The sequence below is a fragment of the Archocentrus centrarchus genome, chromosome 22, assembly GCF_007364275.1.
Source record: "Archocentrus centrarchus isolate MPI-CPG fArcCen1 chromosome 22, fArcCen1, whole genome shotgun sequence".
In the NCBI taxonomy this organism is placed as follows: Eukaryota; Metazoa; Chordata; class Actinopteri; order Cichliformes; family Cichlidae; genus Archocentrus; species Archocentrus centrarchus.
Window position 1 is genome coordinate 5,796,515 of NC_044367.1, and position 22,177 is coordinate 5,818,691.

Genomic DNA, 22,177 nt, shown 5'->3' on the forward strand with positions numbered 1-22,177 from the left:
GGCGCTGAAAACGAGCGCATTTAAACAGTATGCGTTCTCAGAATGACCGACAAACGCAACACAAGCCTCACTCATTCTTACAAGTGACTGACTTCTCCCACGAGTGACCAGGTGACCTGTGTGTGCTCCAGGTAATAGACTGTAAATCACAATACAGCTTGTTAATATGGCAGCAGTTCAGACAATGCAGCTAGCAGTGGACAAGAACATTTCTCACATCTTTTAATACCATAATGTAAGCCAGTTTATTTAAATTAATCTCTTCACCGTATATAATGACGCATAAAGCATGGTGTCCTGTGAGACAAGCGAAAACCTCGAGGACTGAAAAACTGAAGCCAGCGTGCAGAAACTGCAGTTCCTCGCGTGGCCATTTGAGGCCAGTTCCAAAAGCAAGTAATAAACAGTTTGAATAAGTTGTCCCAGTAAGAACTGTGTCATTTGTAATATAGAAAATACAGACAGTATTTAACTGGTGTACCAATAATTTTTTTTTTTTTATTTATTTCTGGTTTCACCTGGAGGCTGTAGAGCAGCTCAGCTGAAAAACTGCAACAATTTGTCTGCAGACACGGAAACAATTCAACATGTGTGGCGTGTAAATTTTACAATAGTAAATGAATAATTTAAACACAGGCATTCCTATGTTCACTATAATCTGTGCTGCCAGAATATACAGACAGTTAAGTTACTATCATTAATACTACTAATGAGAACAGCATAGAGCTGTTAATGTGTAAAACAATACGTCATAAAGCCTTTTTCAGATTGGCTGCAAAATTTTGTACATAACAAAGAAGAGATATACAGTATAGAGACTAAATGCATTAGTTGGTTTTTAACAATAAAAGCAAATAAGATGAAAGTCTAAGATGGACACTGTAGAAAAGGACACAAAGATTTTGGTCGTCGGGTAGAGAACAAGGGAGTTGAAGCGAGACATGAGGGAAGCTGTCGTTTCTAGAGAGATGATCGGGAAGAAAAAAAGAATTTAATTTTTTTAGAGAAAGGGAGATTTGGACATATAGGAAGTTGGAAAAAGACGTTCAGAATTAGCAAAGGAGAAGGGAGTACAAAAGTGAGAGGCAGGATGTTTGGGAGTGAAACAGAGGATAGAGAGACATGCAAACGCAGAGGAAAATAAGAGAGTGAGAGACTCGCACAGAAGTGAAAGCTCAGTGGATTTAAGCCTGCAGGCGTTTTGGTAGAGATGGTCTCTCTAGACCAACACTGCCTTTAATGAATCCACACATACTGAAAGGCGTTTTTTTTTTTTTTTTATCTGTTGCAGACAAAACGCACACACATACACATACCTGTGAGTCCAGCCACACCTGCAATATTACTAAAACACTCAAAAACTAGATCTTTAGGAGCAAGTGAACTTCAAGCTCTTGTTTTAAGTAGAGAAATCTGCATATTTAAATAAAATTCATGTTTCAGTTCATCTTTTTTTCCCATTGTTTTTGCCAGTTGTTCTCATTAAAGTTATCTCTGAAATCTAAGAACACAGCAGTGGTGAAAAAAGTCCTCAGATCCAGCATCAAAACTCCTACTGTCGTAACTGTTCGAGCTACTTTACGTGCAGTCAGCCTTAATTTAGACCCAGTCTGGGCTCCTGCTGTGGTCGGGCTTCTCCAAGAACTAACAGGATGAATCAGTCCATTCTTATTCCTGCGCCTTAATTCGTGCCATTTTGGGAAAACTGGCGTGGCTCGTTTACACGTAAGGTGCTGTGTGGCGGCTGCGCTCCGACGCACCACGTTACGACATTAGTGAGACAGATCCAACAATCCCAAGTTTTCAGTTAGAAGGAAAACCGCATGACTCTGGAGGCAGAGGTGGCATCTGACAAAACTGCATCGTGTGGGATGAGGAGCATTCGATAAATCTGACATGAAAGGTTTAATGTGAAATTTTGGATAATAACAGGATTTGTATTTTATGGGACTTTTTTTGGTTTGCAAAATCTCAGTGTAAATCTCAGCTTTTTCCTCTAAAATCTAATCAAATTAAAGTGGGAGGCAGATGAATGCAGAAATACTCAAGTAAAATCCAAGAACCCCATAAAGGGGACCTCAGTAAACCTCAGTAAATTCAGTGAGAATGACCTTAATCCAGCTTTCCTAAACCACTTTAACTGGAAGTCAAACTGAAGGGGTGCTGAAATGAAAGGAAATCTGTCAAAGCGCTTGTAACAGGCAGACCGGCTGATTTGGAAAATGTATTTCCACATCAAATGAAAATTTACATGCGGCTACGGGCTACGAGGCAAGCAGTTAAATCCCTGTGATTCTGTTTCCTGCACAACAAACACAAGAAATTGTGCGATGGAATAAACTATCAGAGTTGTTTCTTCTCAAATTTCACAGCTTCGAGATCACATTGTCTCTCAGTCTGTGTGCACATCTACATGAGTCCAATAAAAGAGTCGATATATTTTACCGCATGTTCAGGACACGCGGTAAAATCTGAATTCTCAAGTAAATCCTAAACTAAAATGTGAGTGACATGCTGTTAAGAAGAGGTCTGTCATCCTGGTAGATTAAAGGATACTTGGAAAGTTTTGCCATGGTTGGTTTCAAAGCTGATATTAGAATATATTGCTGATAGCTGAGTGGTTTGAGGAAAGCAAAATACAGTGTAAATATGAGCAGATAATCAAGGTTGCATAATCAGTGTCAGTATCAGACATGAACATGTGGTATTGAGCCAGTGTGTCTCACACACACAGTCAGTCACTCAAACTCACCATCAGCTTCAGAAAACTACACAACATGGAATAAATCAGAAAGAAGTTTCCTGTCAGACTAACATCTACAACACACACAGAGACTTTGGGATCTTACAGTATCACCATTTTCAACACTCCAAATAGATCTCCTTTATGATTATTTTCCCACCGTGGTCCAGGTGATAAAAACTGTTGGAGTAGAGAAGAAACATAAGCAGCTTTTTGGCCAAGGGTGCAATGATTTACTCTGAAATAAACAAAAGCGGGCTAAAAAGAAGAGAGAGAGGAAAGACATCACAGAATGTGGACATGAAACCGGCTGAGAGAGCAGAGAGGGAGCTGCTCTTGGCTGTGATTGGAATTTGAGCCAAGACAAAAACACTTATGATTTTTTTCCTCACTTATGCTTTTTAATATTTTGAGCTCGTGGTGACTGTGCTGCCTCACTTTTTGAGTGGATTAATCGAGACACGATGATGAAGAAGCTGTTAATGTTACAGTGTAACAGGACGGGGAGCACTTGGGTGTTGGGTTTAACTCAGCAAATGAATATCTGAGACTGCTGATGATGAGACATTAGTAATTATGACTGCGGGAAGCTAGCTCGGACAATATGAGCTAAAAACTATAGATTATATAGATGAAGACATACAGTAGGTTCAAATATGATTTGAATATATGGCTTCCATTGTTAAGGTGCATTTGAAAAAGTTCTCGTGCATTTACGGCTTAAATAAATGCTGGATGTGTTTAAAAGAACTTAGTGGGAAGGTTTTAAACTTTACTAGAGCCGACCAGAAGAGGGCAACAGAGAGATGAAAGCGGCCTCTGTTGCACAGTGCAGCCCAAATGTACAGGTCACTAGGTCACGTACGGTGCACACAAACCACGGAAAAACACAAGTATAAATGCACTCACACACACACACACACACACACATGCCCGCGCTCAAACTCGGTCTTTTCCCGCAGGTCTCCTTTCCTCCATTCCTTCACACACAGAAAGGGCGTCTCCATAAAGCAATTTCACAGCTATAAATTACTGGCAGGTTGATGTGACACAAACACACAGGGTAAATGAGGTAAAGGCAATCTGAAAGGTAGATGAAACTACAGGTTTTACAGCAGATTAAAAAAGAAGGAAAGACAGGGAGAGGACAGGCTGAGTGGGGAAAAAACAGTAAACAAAAAAAAGAAGAGCAGATGCACAGAGAAGGGAAACAAACCGAGAGGGATAAACAGAAGAGCAATGGCAAAAGTCAAAAGTGTGACACTTACTGAAAGAGATAAAGAAAACAAGCACGACAGAGGGAAAGAAGGGCGAAAAAAGTGAGGTGGAGAGACTTTAAAAGGGAATAGAACTCCTTTAATCTATTGGTCTCTCTCCTGCAGCCTCAGGCGAGCCTCCAGCGCTCTCTCTCTCTCTCTCTTTCCTCTCCTTCATTAGTGGGTGATCAGCGAGTGGGTGATTCAAAGATGGAGGCAGAGACAAAGAGGAAGGTTTGAACAGATGGACGGTGGCTGGACCGTAATGTTCAAGCTGAGGTGTCTCTGCTCTCATCTGTTGGCTTAAGTCATTCATCTTGACCGAGCGCAGGTGGCTGCTTTATTTTGGCCACTGCAGCTTCCTTACCTCAAATGAATATATTTGCACTTTGATTTCCACGTGCGGGTATTCAGTGCTGGCAAAAAAATGAACAAATAGCTCATCTCGAAATACTTTTACTGTCATCAGGTCACTTCTTCTTTCACTTGCTAGCACAGATATCTTTGCCGATTTTCCATTATTTACAGTAAAAAAAAAAGAAAAAGTCTCAGTTTTAATTCAATAAGGTAGCCTGCAGCTTTTTATTTTGTATAATGAAGCTTAAATTCTGTTAGCATAAAGTGTGCAATGCCTAAGACTGAAAATCTTGGAAGGTCAAATACAGGGATTCAGAAAGGCGCTGCATTTGACATAATACGGGATTATTTTCCCCAGTGTGTCGTTTGCAGTAACAACCAGGCAGGAAGTGCAGTCGGCTCCAACAGTCGTCGCTACAGACTCCCATGTTAAAACCTCCAAATTTACAGCATTAAAAAGCATGTTTACAGCCCATTATAAAACACTGATCTGGTATCCATGGATTTTTACCTTCATCACAGCTGTGTGGTGGTTGAGGGTTATAGTTAGGGGCACGTGCATTAGATTATGGGCTCAGCTTACGTATGATTGATAAGTCATTATGCAAGGATAGCTTCTAACATTATTGCATCTGATGAGATTGTACACACACACACACAGCTGTGAGCTAGCTACAGCTCTTCAGTATATATGATTACACACATGGCAGTGTTGACAAATAATATATCAGTTGACTTGCCGACTTACTGCTTGGATGGAAAAACCCCTGTACCAGCAAACAGCTGAACTGAGGAAGACAGTAGAACATAAAGAAGCTAAATAGCAAGATAGTTTCCTCTTGATTGGGTAGAGACTGAAAACTGAGGGAACACTTACCGTCAGTTTACCAGGTGGACAAAAACATCAAATTTACTGTTTCCTAACAAGATAACAAAGTCGTGTTTGTGGTTCTGTCGCAGCAGGCTTTGTAAAGCTTTCATAGGACAGTTTAAACTGTGCCTACAGTTGACACCCACAGGAAGATTTGTGTGAGTATTATGGGATTGATGACCAAAATAGAAATGTTCCATTATCCCTAAAAGTGCTCATTTTGGCTGTTATATTTGAGCACCTTTCAATCCCACCACCAACATTTGACCAGTGCCTGTTTTTACCTTTTTTTTTTCACAATGGAAATCAATTTAATGTGTAAAGGAATAATTAAGGAATGTATAATTAACGACTGCTTGAACATTTCCTTCATTTTGATTAAAGCACGTAAAGAGTTGAAAAAAGGTTGCAAACAGTGTTTATGAAAGGTTTCAGCTGCTCGTCTTAGCCACAAGCCCTCTATTCACTATGTTTAATTGTTAACTGCATAGAAGACGCCTAATTTGATATTTTTAAGGGTGATTTCCTCTTTTACCAGCAGCTGGTAAGAAGGTCATTGTCTTTACCGATTGATTATGCATTTAATATCTAACTATTTCCTGCAGAGTAAATCTCTGCTGACAGTAACAGTGCTTTATGTGTGTAGCACAGTGTGCAGTCTGCTGGAGTTGTAAGCTTAATGCAACTCTGTGTATGTGTGTGTGTGTGTGTGTGTGTGTGTGTGTGTCCTCTTCCATTGGACATGCTGATACACTGAGCTCTCTGAGGACCTGCAGTCATCTGAACAGGCACCACTGTGTGTGTGTGTGTGTGTGTGTGTGTGTGTGTGTGTGTGTGTGTGTGTGTGTGTGTGTGCGCATTCATTGTGTCGTTATTTACTCTAGCGTACAAACAAAGGAAGGTCACATTCAAGGTGACGTGATCTCACCATCTCTGCCTTAACATGCAAACAAGTTATTTTCCCCTCCGCCCCCCCCCCCCCATCCCTCTTAGAGAATAGAGAACGAATGAGCACCAGCCGTTCGACCAAAGTCAATTACTGCAGCCCTGGGGATGTCGTCTTAAACAATGCTATTAGTTTCTAATAGTTTTTAATTACTGGCCTTCTTTTTATATAAATCACCCTCTACTTTCTCTCTCTTTTTTTCCTCTGTCATCGAAAAACCTATTTGTGTCCGTAATTAAATGTAGGAGAGGGGTATGAATTTAGCAGCGCTCACTTCTCGTCTCTGACTGTTTCTATTTGAGCGGCTCCTGATTAATGCCAATACATATTGCTTGAGATAACCATTTAGTGGTTAATTTGGCCAAATTTATTGCCAGTATGCTGTCACATGGCGGAGCACGGTGGTGGGCAGGGAGAAGGGGGGGGGGGGGGTTGTGGCAGTGTGAGGGGGCCACCTCCTGAGGACAGAGATGTTGTCACAGTGACACAGCGCTATCTGGTGGAGGGGAGCAGGAACTGTTAATTCACCTTTTTCCCTGTGTGTTTATACCCCACTCTGCATTTAATCATTAGTTCTTTATCTCTGGCTCTCTTCTACAGTGGGCCTTTTGTCCTGTCTCCCTCCCCTCAGCCCCAACCGGTCCCTGCAGATGGCTGCCCCTCTCTGAGCCTGGTTTTACAGGTTTCTTCCTGTAAAAAGGGAGTTTTTCCTTCCCACTGTCGCCAAGTGCTTGCTCATAGTGGGTCATCTGATTGTTGGGTTTTCTCTGTATTATTGTAGGGTCTTTACCCACAATGCAAAGCACCTTGAGGTGACTTTTTGCTGTGATTTGGCGCTATATAAATAAAATTGAATTGATTTCAGTTCCGTATTTTGATTAGTTCATTGCACTGGCAGAGGAGCTCCAACTCTTCACTGAACTGTTCTTAAGCAGCCAATCAATCAACAAAGTCATTAACAAGATCAGAGTTTTGTAGAGTTTGATTTAAATCAGTGGATCAACACCTCACATTTAAATAGTCGATGGTCATATCAGAGGCGTGATTACACGCCAACTTTGTGATAAAGTATGAGCTGCAGTGTTTCACATTTGTTTTCATGGTCAAAAAGGCTCGGCTCAAGGCTTTGAGAAGAGACTTCACTAACCAGTGCGTGCCAGCACGGTGGCTGTGAACAAACCATATACAGATTCATATGAATGGATACGTGTGTCCAAACTTTTGACTGGTACCGTATGTAGTTATTTTGGCTACAGTCACACTAGCCCAAACAGTGGTTGGAGATTGCTGTGCCACCATGTGCAATCAACTTACAATCTCCTTGCTTTTGAAACAGTCACCTCAACAATGGGCACCAGGTCTGAGACCACTGGCATCAGTTGCTGTCGGTGATAAAACTGCAATAAGGTGGAATCTGCTATCAGTTTTCAGTAAAAATGGGCCAAGCTGGCACTTACATGCAGTCTGTTTGAAATAATGCCATGATTAACTGTGATAAATTTCATATCAGTTGCCGTCTGTTGAAAATATGCTGCCGTCTACAGAGGTGTAATGTTGTACCTGAACTACTGGCAGACTCACAGCCAGTGGACCACACAGAATCCACACACCAGGTGCAAATCTCTCAGCCACAGACTGGGCCAGAGCTAAACAGGACAAATTTATAAGTTTATGAAAAAAACTGCAGATATAGCTCATTCATTTCATTAATGACCAGCATTCCTCCATATAAACCTGAAATTTGTGTGTAATAGGTGACGTGTGTGACGTTTACTGCCCGATCCCGAGCCGTCCGAAGATAATGTTACTGTAAATGCTCGTATCGCTCTGGGTTTTTCTGCAGTGTGTGAAACTGAGACTGTCTCTGAAGAAGTGTTAATACACAGGGCTGCTGTGCTGGGCCGATAAAGAGAAGCAGCCACGCTCCTGAGTGAAAGGATCAACCCTAACCTCACTGCCATTCATTGCATCCCTCATAATTAGAATTTGCAGTGCATGATGCTGCAAAACAAGTTAGAGAGCCACATCATTTTCACATATTAACACTTAAACTATGAAAGTCTGCTACTGATCTCAGTAAATGGAACAGGATGCCTCCTTCCCTGTACAGAGATTAACAGATGAACACTTCACTTCAGTATTAAATATTGGAGTGAAGTGGCACAGCTGGTCAAATAGTGGATGGAGGATTTAATTCTGATACGGGAAATTGTTTGTATTCTTGCATTTGATTGCAAGTGTCTGAAAAGGAAAGCATGAGACTAGTAAAATTGTGCATATTAATAAAAAATTCTAACATATTGCAGGATTCAGACTTTAATCTAACACACGGTCCCATTAATAGCTGGATTGTGACAGACATATGTAAGTAAAAGAACGAAAGAAGCCTGAATGTTGCTGAGTGTGTGCGCACTGCTAAGAAAAGCCAGGGAGAGATGTTTGCACTTTGCACCAATGAGAGTAAAAGCCGGAAACACTGGAACTTGCTCTGCTCACTGTAAAAAGGAGAACAAGATGTCCTTGTATGCATCTTGCATCAGGATTCTCCTTCTCCCTCCCGCTGATGCTCCGTTAAGTTCAGTTCTGCTCTTTTTTAATAAAATCCCAGTATTGATTGAGGACTGTGTAAAGACTGACAGGATAGAGCCCAAGTTTTTGCCATCCAGCCCCTCAGCAGATTCCTGCCCCTCCCTGAGCCTGGTTCTGCCAGAGGTTTCTTCCTGTTAAATGGGAGGTTTTCCTTCCCACTTGTTCCAAGTGCTTGCCCATAGGGGGGTTTCTCTGTATCATTGTAAGATCTTTACCTTACAATGAAGCGCCTTGAGGTGACTGTTGTTGTCAGCTGGTGCCATATAAATAAAACTGAATTGAACTGAACTGAATAACATTCCCTTCTCATTCCAAATAAATCAACACTCCTAGTGGCAGCTATCATGCATATATCAGGTGCAAGACATGCTTTTCAATGTTAGATTTAGCACAATTTACAGTAAATCATCTGCCATAATTTACTGTGGCTTTACTCAGGTTTGTGTAATTCATTATTTGATAGAGCACATGAGTTGTGCTCAGGGGTGCAGACTGACTCTGACTGATTACAATATCTCTTGCAATCTGTCTGCATTTTTAGTTGGCAATGAATTGCAAACCTTCGCCAATGTGTTTGCAGTCAGATCACAAAGGAAAGTTTTAAGCTTAATCTTAAAATTAGAGAGGGTGTCTGTCTCCTGAATCCAAGCTGGGAGCTGGTTCCACAGAAGAGGGGCCTGAAAGCTGAAGGCTCTGCCTCCCATTCTACTTAAGCCTGCAGTCTGAGTGAAGTGCTCTGTTGGGGTGATATGGTACTATGAGGTCTTTAAGATAAGATGGGGCATGATTATTCAAGAACTTATATAATTGGTCCCATCACCCCCTCCAGGCTGATGGGGTATTGTCAGGCAGCGGGCAGCATGGACACCCAACTTTGTGAACACAGTAACTCGAAAACAGATTTACCTTTTGATACAATTTGTAAAGCAAGTGTATCTACTAAAAATATCAGATGAGTTTGAATTTTGGTGACCTTGATTTCAAGGTCACAGGTCAATTTTACTGAACAATTTGTGAATGCTTGAGAAGGAGGTCACGTAGGATTTTTTTTAACCATGCCATAAGTGTATTTATTGAGGAGGGATATCATATAGGCTTCTCATACTGATAGCTTTACTGCATCTACTGATGATCTCTGACACTTTTGGCAAAATGACATTCAAACTGTTGAATCATGGGGTGTACTCTTTTTTTTTTTCACATGCCTGCACAAGTCCTCCACTGTAGGTTGGAGGATGTTTGGTTGTTTTGGGGGAACAAACACAGACAGCGAATTGCACTTTGTCTTATCGTTGCTAATTTGCCACATGCTACGATTGCGGAATATCAGAATATGTCACAAAAATAGGAATTCATGTTCATACGCACACAATGTCATGCTTTGAGTGTATTATTTCAAACTTATTGGAGGCGCATGGAAACATGAACCGGCAGTCCCACACACACAAGCCCGCAGAGGCTGGCAGTGTGTGTGTTGGTCTGATTAATGACGGCAGCAGCAGAGCAGCTCTGAGCCAGCTGTCACATTACATCTGATGACTGCCTCTCTCTCTAACACACACACACACATCTCTTAATCTTGGTTTCTCACACACTCCCCAACCATTCAAATTCCCCTGTCCTTTATCCGTGTTTTGTCTTTTCTTTCTCTGAAGACACAACATCAAGCAGGAAAGACCATAAAATAACAAACATCCTTTCTTGCTTTCTGTCTCTTTCTCTCTCTCAGTGATGAATAAAGGTCAGTCTGTGACAAAGTATTACCGGTGGATCCAGAAGAACGGGGGTTATATCTGGATCCAGTCCAGTGCCACCATCGCTATCAATGTCAAGAACGCCAGCGAGAAGAACATCATCTGGGTCAACTACGTCCTCAGGTCAGAGGTCAAAAATAAGATTATTTAGTATTGTGCAGTGGTATGGTGGAAAAGTCCAAAACATTCCCTCCTACCTCCTTTTCCTAATTGCTTTTCTTTGATCTTGGTGGAAAAAGTCATGAAGTCAAGGGGAATTTACAAGGACTTGGGAAAAGAGAAGCTTGGTGCTCAGAGGATCTGCATGAATTTATGTTAGACTTTTTAACAGATGTGATGGCAGATGTCTGCTGTATTGAAACTACAATGTCCAGAAGATGGACTACATATTCTTTCAACTACCGCTCACCACTTTACTTCAACCTAATGTGTCCTTATAGTGTTGTTTCATGCAGGACAAATAAACAAGAACCAAGAAAAAAGCACATATAGCCTACAAAATTAAATAAAGCTTAATTTTTCTTTGGTTTTGTCCTGCTTGACTGATTAAGTGTAACTCCTTTTCTTGTGCCTGTTTAGGTTTTCTACAACCAAAGTAAAAACTCCCTTCATCCATCACTTATCCCAGCTGACCCAACATAAAAATTAATTCATGAATTTTAAAAGGTGGCAATACAACAGCACACATCACTAATGCAAACTGAACAACAGCAAATCTTTAATGCACTTTGATCAGATAATATAGCTCACAATCTTGATTTAGAGAGATTATATAAATCTACATTCTTTATGCAAGGCAGCGCCTCAACAAGAAGCCGAGTTTATTACAGCAGCGTAACGATCAGTTCAGCTGCGGGTTTAACAGCCTGTTATTGAAAATTTAAAACATATCTGCATGTTATGGAACTATAAAACAGAATTAAATTCAACAGTTAAATAATTTGCACCACTTTGTCACTTTTGTTAATCCTTTTTGTGAATGACTGGATGGTGTCTTGCTATGAATTGTGGGACACCAACATCTCCGTCCCTTTGATAAAGGATGGTTCGGTGTCTCCTCTGCTAAAGGAGGTAATAAAGGAGCTATTGAAACACCTTTCCTTAGTGTCTTGTTTAGGGTTCTGCCATATCATATCTTCCACGATAATACCGGTCTAAATTTTTACATAATATAAAAGTGTCATATCACAATATCAATGATGGCAACGCCATGTGTTTCCATTCCCAGGTAGAAAATATTTTTCAATTTTGATTTTATTATTTGAGGTAAAATAAACATCAGAGATCCATCAGAGAGCAGAAACTGCTGAAGCAACTAGACGAATTAGTACTGGAACTAAATACACCACCAACCTCATTAGTAATGATTAAACTCTGGCTATCTCTCCCATAGTTTACCATTTGTCCTGTCGTTCTCTGTTCTCTTCTCTTTCCCCTCACCCCCTCCCTGAGGGAGTTTTTACTTCCCACTGTCACCAAGCTGACCCAACATGACCCCCTGTGAGTGCTTGCTCATAGGGGGTCGTGTGATTGGTGTGGTTTCTAATATTATAGGGTCTTTACCTTACAGTGTAAAGTGCCTTATGAATCGGTGCTATATGAATGAAATTGAACTGAACTGAGTTGGCTCGAATGCTTGCTTTATTCCACACCTCTTTTTCCACTGGAAACGTTGTCGTGTAAACGGGGCCTGAGAGTATATCTTTCACCGTCTCACAGTGCTGTGACTGCAGCCAGTCCCAGCTCTCTGTGAATAGTACTCGTGGCCATTGATCAGTGGTCATGACAATTTGCATATTAACAATGAAACTGAGCTTGTGGCTTATTGTTAGGCACTGGTGCCAGTTTTATTCATTATGCAACTGCACTGTTTGTAAGGCTGGGGAAGCCTGCAGTCAGCGGAGACAGAAGAGGTCACTTAGGTGCCGTTTACACGAAGCCGTTTTCACTGGAAACGGTGTCGTTTTGATGCGTTTCAGCCTTTCGTTTACACGATGGCGTTTCAGAAACGATCCGCGTTTACACGAGGACATGTGAAACGATGAAAACGATGTAGTTCCCATGCCAGGCCACAAGTTGGCGTTGGTTTTCTCTTTGCAGTTTGTTTACGCAAGACGCGCATGCGTGGAGTGACACAGTAGGTAGTGCGGCAAATTGTTCATTACTTACAAAACGGCCAATGTGAGAGGTTTTGTGTGGACCGATGATGAAGTTGGATCGCTGCTGCACACAACGCTGAATTACAAAACGGTAAAAACACAGGAAAAGCATAAGAAGCACTCGTGAATCCGCGAGTACTGTTTATCAGTTTGCGCGTGCGCGAAAAACTGGCCGTCGCAACCATAGTGCGCATGTGCGAGTCGAGCGTTTTCAAATCACCCCGGTTTCAAGTGTTTACACGAAAACGCAAGCCGGTGCGTTTCTGAAACGCTCCACTCTGGACCCCGTTTCTGAAACACATCGTTTTCACTCTGTTGTCGTGTAAACAGAAGGGCGAAACGCATCAAAACGACACCGTTGTCGTGTAAACGCAAGGCCGAAACGCATCAAAACGACACCGTTTCAAAATGAAAACGGTCTCGTGTAAACGGCACCTTAGATGAGCGTTAAAAAGTTTTCCACACTGAGGTGCTGTTTACACGAGACCGTTTTCATTTTGAAACGGTGTCGTTTTGATGCGTTTCGCCCTTCTGTTTACACGACAACAGAGTGAAAACGATGTGTTTCAGAAACGGGGTCCAGAGTGGAGCGTTTCAGAAACGCACCGGCTTGCGTTTTCGTGTAAACACTTGAAACCGGGGTGATTTGAAAACGCTCGACTCGCACATGCGCACTATGGTTGCGACGGCCAGTTTTTCGCGCACGCGCAAACTGATAAACAGTACTCGCGGATTCATGAGTGCTTCTTATGCTTTTCCTGTGTTTTTACCGTTTTGTAATTCAGCGTTGTGTGCAGCAGCGATCCAACCTCATCATCGGTCCACACAAAACCTCTCACATTGGCCGTTTTGTAAGTAATGAACAATTTGCCGCACTACCTACTGTGTCACTCCCAGTGACGTGCAGTCAGGGGAGGCAGGTGAGGCACGGCCTCACCTGTCATCGTGGAAATATAAAATTAAAAAATAAATTAAATGGTTATATTCATTCAGTGATTTGTATTTTAAAGTTCTTTTCCATTTAACTACACCATTTTTAGATTAGTTTTTTCAAAATCGCTGAATTTTCGCATTTGCCGGTCAAATACTAAGAGACGAACGGTGAGGCACCAGCCCGGCGAGCCGCACCACGGATTGCGCAATCCGTGGTGCGGCTCAGTATAGTCATTGCCAATGACTACTAACTGTGCTGGCATGCTATGCAGTGAGACCGGATTACTTTCCGGTCTCACTGCACTTTTACTATATGAACTAAATTTCCATATTTTAGCTGGTGTATATAATGCACAGTTTATTTTTTGTTTTTTTCATTAACAACTGTATGTGTGTGTAATGCATTCTTGTGCTGAGCGATCATGAAACTGCTGCGAAGAGACTCTAGGTGAGGCACGCAGTTCTCGTGCCTCATGGTAGGGGGCGCTGGTGATCCCAGGGACTCTACGACTCCTCGGCGGCAAGCTACCATAAACAGTTAGCAAGGCCAGTTAGTTTTTCCTGTTGCTTGGCCTTATGTTCAACATGGAAGATTACATAACTCAACTGAAAGAATTTTCTAAACTGGACTTTCAATCGAAGCAGAAGATAATAATTAAAGGAAGACCAACACCGGAGCTAAAAGGTTTGCTTCAGACTATGTTAATGTTAAACAAAACAACTGTTGCCAATCAAATGGTGAATAAGCTATATGTTTGTAAATCTGATGTGATGACGTCAGTGCCTCACCAGTCACGACCCTCACCGCACGTCACTGGTCACTCCACGCATGCGCGTCTTGCGTAAACAAACTTTGCAAAGAGAAAACCAACGCCAACTTGTGGCCTGGCATGGGAACTACATCGTTTTCATCGTTTCACATGTCCTCGTGTAAACGCGGATCGTTTCTGAAACGCCATCGTGTAAACGAAAGGCTGAAACGCATCAAAACGACACCGTTTCCAGTGAAAACGGCTTCGTGTAAACGGCACCTGAAAATGCTGCATCCAGATCAACAGGATCAGCTTTCCTGGAACACCGTTCTTTAGTATTTAGAGAATTCGAGCAGCTCTTCTGGTCACTGCACTGAGTCAGGAACCTTCCTAAGCAAAACTGACAGATACACACACACACACACACACACACACACTTAAAGATTTGTTTTTGAACTTACTTAGGAATCAGATGTGTGTATTTAATGAAATAAAATGATACAATTACAAAAATGCACAGTGAATATAGGGATGTCATGAGGAGCTGTTATGATTTAGTAAAAGTAACTAAATACACAAACAGCAGAGGGATGCTCACAACTAGTTAACTAGATATTAAACACTGGTTCCCTTTCTAGCTGGTGAAAAATAAAAATGCTACTGTGCCAAACAATTTTTATCATTTTTAATGTAACTTTTATATTAATTTACATCACATGACACCACTTAACTGTTGTATCTTTCTCTTTGACTGGAATTAGCAATCAAGCAAGCTGGAAAATAACACAACCATGCAAACTATCACATTTTTAAAAATATGTTAAAAGAAAATAAACATGTGTATGTAGTATAATCATTACTCTAAAAATTGTATCCTCTCCATTTTACTTTATAATGCTTTTACATTAGAACCACGTTATTATGAATTATAGGTTATATTTGACATTCATTTTCATTAGAAATCAATGAACAAACGTTTCTTCTGTCACTGACTAATTTTCTGTTTCTTCACAGTAATCCAGAGTATAAAGACACACCCATGGACATCGCCCAGCTGCCAAACCTGCCTGAGAAAGCTTCTGAGTCCTCTGAAACTTCAGACTCCGAATCCGAGTCCAAAGAAAACTCAGGTGGGTCGGAAAGGAAGGGCAGAGGAGCAACTGGATGTTGTTGAAAGAAAAAGTTAGTTTTTCCTGCCCTGTCCTCAGCACAGGCCTCCCAGATGTGCATAACCTGAGTTCTGTGCCATCTTTTTCTTCAGCAGCGGTGTGGAGAGCAAAGACTGAAAAGCAGTATGAGTTCTACCGACCTGTCCGTTCAGTCAGGGCTTAATGCAGATATGCATCAGCTTCTTTTTGTTTTCTCTGGATTTGATACTTAGTGTGTTTTTTGTTTGTTTTGCTCCTCTGGAGCACTGGATCCAGAGGGGCGCTGACGGCATCTTTGCCCAGCTCCTAGAGGGCAGCGTCGTTATGACAATGCTGGCTGCATACTTTATTCAGCTGAAAAAAAAGACTGGCTTTGTGGTAACCGAACTCACATCTTATATAGCATGTATACAGACCCCACTTTGGTCTGCATTAGGCACATGGTAAGAAAGAAAATCTTCAGCATTGTGCATGCTTGAGGAATAATCCCAAAAGCGCAGCTCTTAGGAACCTATGAAAATATAAATCACAAGCAGAATATATTTTTTTACATGGTATTAATATTAGAACATTCACAATCTTGCACAAAATGCTTCTAAAACCTGTATGGTTCCTTAACAACACCTCTTCAGATATTACCAGCAAAAAGAATTATGGGCTAAAGAAGAGAAGCCAAAGATGTTTTATCAGCTGGTGCCAGTGTGCTGACTTTGCCAGGCTGGAGTGTCTTGAATGCCAACAGCTGCAGGGACTGGGTGCTCACTGGCACTGCTGCAAACTGCTACAAAATGACAAAAATGATAAAATATGGTACAAATACACAACTCCACATAATGCCTCCAGACTTAACACATCACAGAATACTGCAAAATGCCTCAAGTAAAGGCCACAATACACAAAAGCCCCCCCCCCCCCCCCCCCCCCCTAAAAAATAAATAAATAAATAAAAAAATTACAGCAAAATGACACATAGGAAAAATAACTTATTCGGCTGCTCCTCATCGTTTGAGAAACTACGGGATGCCCTTTCAGTCTTGTAGCCACAAGAAACTTTGTGTGTGTGTGTGTGTGTGTGTGTGTGTGTGTGTGTGTGTGTGTGTGTGTGTGTGTGTGTGTGTGTGTGTGTGTGTGTGTATGAAAATGAATGTAAATAAATAATAATATTTCTTCAAGCATAAATTCTGTGAAAAGCTGCTACTTTCAGTGTGTTTTCCTCACTGAACCATTTCATGCTTCTTTTTTTAAAGTAGTTTAGTTCATAAATTGCTGAATCACAATCAGACTTTGGTTGGTTTTCAGTAAAAAAAAAAAAGGCCTTACATTGACACTGAGATGCAGTGACAGTAGGAAAAACAGGAGACTATAATAAAGCTGCTGTTCGCCACTCATGATACCATACACACTTTAAGTGCTGTTGGTTGGAAATTTATTTTGTTCCCACTACAGCAACTGTCCAAACGTCCTCCTGCAACAGATCAGTGGGCCTAAAGAAACATTTTTAGAGATCTCAATGTTACAGGATAGCATCTGGAAGCAGAAAATATTGCATTTGACTGGAGGAGGGAGATCTGTTTAGTGAATGCACTGATTGTTTGAAAGTGGCAGGTGGGGTGTTGTGTGATTGCAGGTCACCTTAATGACACCGCTTGGCAACAGCCCCGGGCCACTTTGTTGGGTAGAAATGGCCATGAGCCTAAAAATCAACTCTCAACCAATTTTTTAGTATTACATTTTCTGCACACGCAAGAGTGCAAACTTCCCTCTCAGTTTTGGTTAACACACTGCTTTGGATGTTTTACCTCTGACTTGTTAGCTTAGTCTTTAGTGATTTCATTTAGTGACAGAGCCAACCAACTTACAAACTGCCAGCCAGCTCTAGATATCTAAATAATGTTGAGATTTGGTTAAAAAATGAAAAGTGTAATTCCATTTTTTTTCAGGTCTAAATGATGTACCTTTACATGTAAAGTTTGCTGAAAAGAAGAAAGGCATTTATTAGCTGTTGAGCCAAATTTAACTGGATTTTAGCCTTGACTGCTTTTGACCTGCTTTAGACCTCTAATCAGCATAAAATTTCTCAGTCATATAGTTGAATTGAACTGGTTTTAATAGCCTGAAAAGACAACTTATCACCTCTCACTTTAACCAAATTTACTTGTAAGGGTCCAAAGTACAGAAAAAAAAAAAAAAAAAACATCCGATGACATCTGCTGCTAATTCTAAAGTTATTATAAAATTCTAAATTCACGAGATACACGAGGATGCCTCACGGACGATAACCTGCTGTGAGCACCAATACAGACGAAGAAACACTGACATAAGAATTGAGATGTAGAAACACAAAACAAGGATTAACTTCACTGTGTGTCACCAGCATTTTAAGCAGCAGATAATAGTGAAGGATACAAAGCTCAAACAGTGTCATTACAGCTGAATTTAAAGCAGGGCAGGGCCTCCACCTTGAGCGTAATATTATCAAGTCCAGCAGCCTGTGCTGGCATGATGAGAACAAGTGCCAGCTGTTATTCTTGCTGGAGGACAGTGGTTCTGGCAAACTGTTGGCTGTAAACTGATGCCAGCTTCATCTCCAACAGGCCAGAGAGGCCCCAGTTCGACATATTTTAAAATGAGATATGTGCTCTTTGACTTTTGTTCTGTTAAGATGTAATCTATGTGCAGCCAGAGAGGCTATGAGTAAATATGTCAAAAACAACAACCACAGCTTTCTTTTTTTTACTTTGTAATATAACAGATTGTATGTTGCATGCAAAATTGATATGAAATAATAACCTAAGAAGCCAGGTTTTGACCCATCCCTACAGATACCATCTCTTTTGTGTTACTGTGCACTACTGCAGCGCTATAGATTAATCTGCAGCTGAAAATATTTCACAACAAAGACTTTTTATTCTCTAAAAATTAACATGGTTACAAATTAAACAATGTTTCAGAAATAATCACCAAGATGCCAACCATGCTGGGACAGAATAGCTACTGGAGTCTATAAAACTACACAACCCCATTTTATTATTATATTATGTGATATTTCATAAATGTTGAACCTCACTGGGTGGGAGGAACACTCAAGACTACTGGTCCATTTTTGATTTCCAGCCTTAAAATAAATCTATTTTGCTTGGAAAGCACACTTAATGGAGATACAAGGTTTTCCCCAGACAAAGCAATTGAGTCAACATTTCGGATGCCATTAGGGAGTCATAGCCCTGCCAGCTGGGCAGCCACTGGCCTGGTCTGTGTGAGCTGGCAGAGTTTAAAGTGTGTATGTGTTGTGTGTGTAATGCGCTAGACAGAGCCAACATGCCTGAACAGCAGCAGCTACAGATACTGAGCACACATCAGTGCATCCACAATACAACACATGGAATACTTGTCTTGAAAAATGAAAGGGGGAATGCCGAATTACACAGGTATTCAATGGCAGCGTTGGCAAGACAGTCTGACATGCTCACTGGATGGAGTGCCAAGACACTCGTCTTTCCAAGAGAATAAATCTTAATGTTTTTTGGGGGAACTCCTGACCATTCCAACATCAGGACAAAGTTTTTAGTTGACAGAGATTACAACATCATTTCATGTCAATCCATCAAATTTTTTTGATTCACTCTAGACCAGGGGTGTCCAAACTTGCGGGCCGCTTCCGGTCCCCGCCCATTTCCGGTCCCCGAATTGATGTCAAAAATAACATACAATTTGGTCCTTTAAGTTACTTTTTTGACATTTCGCCTTCCCCTCCAATCAAGAGGGTTAAGCGAGGGACAAATTGTGTTATTTTTGACATCAATTCTCCGCAAGTTTGGACACCCCTGCTCTAGACCAAAGCAATCAACAAATCTACCAATTTTCTTGTCCATTACTAAAGACGCATCTCTGTATTGTGGATGCAGGTTCACATAATCCAGATGGTAAATGACTGACAAGTAAAAGACTGATTGAAATGATGGCACACAGCACTAGTTCAGGAAGGCCATGAAGTCAGGCAGCATCAACTTAGGACTCAGGTGATACCCTTTTACACATCCAATTGGCAAATCTCATATAGACCGTGCTATTCAAGCAACTTTAGCCTGCCCACAGCGCCTGTACCAGCAAGCCGCTTTGCAACCCACCCCCACAACAGCTCATCCTTTCATGCTGTGTTTGACTACATCATTGTCATGTCTGTTTTCATGTTGGCTCTTGTTGTGGCTCTGGGAATGTCCCATACTGCCAAATATAAGAACAATCAACGATGTCTATCATAATTTTGACTGAATCTGGAATCGTCTTAAAATATGTTGAGTCTTGTTTTGTCTGTCTCTGCATTATAAACAAATATTCATCTTTTTTCTCAACAGACAATGAGAATACCAAGTCAGAGGAGAAGCCAGGCCACCAAGCAGAACACAGCGAGGACCCAGAGACGGACAGCAAACGCCAGCAGCAACCTGGCCAGTCACACTGTTCGTCTGAACAGGAAATGAAGCGCCAGGAAGAAGGCGATAGCTCGAGTAACCCTGAGAGCCAGGACAGCGATGACAGTCTGGAACCTTCAGATGGAGAGGCTGAGGAGCAAGAAGAAGCTGGCAGAGGAGGTGGAGGCAGGTTGGGAAGGTTAGCAGGGCTGGGAGGATTAGGGAGTCTGGGTGCCATTGGTGGACTGGGTAACCTGGGTGGGCTTCATATTAAAGTGGAGCACTATGGAGAAGGGGAAGAAGTACAGCTGCGCAACTCGCAAACGTCTTCATCAGAAGAGGAAGAAGAAGAGGAGGATGAGGAAGATGAGGAGGATGATGATGGGTGCGTGCAAGATTGCGACAGTGTCAATGCGGGCAGCAAGCTCCAGAAAAGGCGGAAGAGGAGGAAAGTGCAGAAATGGGATGGATCACGAAGCAGGAGGCTTCGTCTGTCCTCGACTACACCCAGTCCCATAGCAATAGGAGATACCACTCCTTTAGTCGACCCCTCCCAAGCCACATCAGACACCTCCACCCACCTCTTAACCTCCTCTGGCTCCCCAAACAGTGCAGGTGCAACATCCTCAGTTCTGAAGATTAAGACAGAGATGGCAGAACCGATAAACTTTGATAACGACAGCAGCATCTGGAACTACCCTCCCAACAGGGAAATTTCCAGAAACGAGTCTCCGTACAGCATGACCTCCAAGCCAAATGCTCCAGGGAGCCACGAGACCTTCCCCTCACCACAGGGAGGATCTCTCCAGGTAGCCATTCCTGACTCTGTCCTCACCCCTCCTGGAACCGAGGGAGGAGCAGGAGGAGTGAGGAAGCCTCCTTACAACGGAAGCTCAGCCCCATCTTCTGCTTCGAGCGCTGCAAGTTTAGCTCCTCCTTCCAGCGCCTCCTCTGCCGACCCCCTGTCCCCTCCTCTCTCTGCATCCCCACGGGACAAGCAACAAGGCACTCCCACCACCAACTCCTCTTCCTCATCTTCCTCTTCATCCTCATCAACCTCTTCCTCTTCATTGCTGTACTCTGGTGACCTTGAAGCACTTCAACGTCTGCAAGCTGGCAATGTGGTGCTCCCACTGGTCCACCCAGTCACGGGTACTCTGGCCTCTACCAGCACAACAGCTCCACGGGTCTACACCACTGGGACCATCAGGTATGCGCCAGCGGACGTTACTCTGGCCATGGCACAAGGCAACCTCCTCCCCAATGCTGCCATGAACTTTGTTGACAGCTCAGGGTTCAGCCTGGACCCTAAGACACCCATGGAGATGCTCTACCATCATGTCCACAGGCTCAACATGTCTGCAGCAGCAGCTGCCGGCCCCTTTGTTGGATCTCCAACTGCCACGGGTGGGAATGGCGCCCTTGGAGGTCAGATGCCAACGGCAACCAATGTTTTTACCACAGCAGAGGGACTGTTCTCAACGCTACCTTTCCCGGTGTACAGCAACGGGATCCACAACACGCAGACAACACTGGAGAGGAAGGAGGATTAGCAGAAAATATCCAAGACCGCATTACTGTGTTTTCAGAATCAACAACTGTGTCAAAGACTGCTCACTAGTAAATATAAAAATGAAAGACTATTTGCTTATCTTTTATCAACACGGTTTAGCACTGTGTTTTCGAGAGAAGAGAAAGGACAGGAAAGGACGACAGATGTACTCTAGCACTTTGAATCTCAGCAACTGAGCTTGCGTAATAGACATGATCCTCAAACGTGTCCCCCCTTTTCTACCTGTTTTCTCTGTCCTCCTCTTCCTCTTCTCCTCTCAGTCTCTCACTTTGCTCCCGTTTCTTGCGATCAGCAACTCTTTTCTCTTGAACAAACAAACCAGACTATTCTTTATTGTAAAGAACCCCTTTTTTGCCTACAGAGAATTCCTATTGCCTAAGGACTCAGTTGGAGCCTGACGGGGATAATTTTTATTATTTGACTTGTTTCTGTTGCATCTTTATGAAGATGCAGATTGTGTGTATTTAAAGGAGGATGGTGCAGGGATTTGTAACAGACAGAGAACTCTATGTGGCGTTCCTTCTTACATATCTTGATGTGATCAAGGTTTGAAAAGAGAGTTTTTAAAACAAGAGGAGGGTGCTCTCTTGCGCCCCACAAAGGTCTCAGAGATAATCTTTTGAAAAAAGGTTTTTGAGAGTTTCTCAATTGAGGGAATAGTTTAGTGAATTAATGCTGTTTTTT

At 42.1% G+C, this 22,177-nt stretch overlaps 1 protein-coding gene across 1 annotated transcript in view; it reads left to right on the forward strand.

Annotated features, from left to right (window-relative positions):
- The window catches only part of npas3 (neuronal PAS domain protein 3), a 372,546-nt gene extending 350,632 nt beyond the window's left edge, over positions 1-21,914 (forward strand). The window contains exons 10-12 of the mRNA XM_030718927.1: positions 10,492-10,639; positions 15,375-15,490; positions 19,864-21,914. Of these exons, the coding sequence (XP_030574787.1) occupies positions 10,492-10,639; positions 15,375-15,490; positions 19,864-21,473 (1,874 nt within the window). The 3' untranslated portion in view covers positions 21,474-21,914. The remainder of the gene's footprint in view (positions 1-10,491; positions 10,640-15,374; positions 15,491-19,863) is intronic.
- Positions 21,915-22,177: the final 263 nt, after the last annotated feature.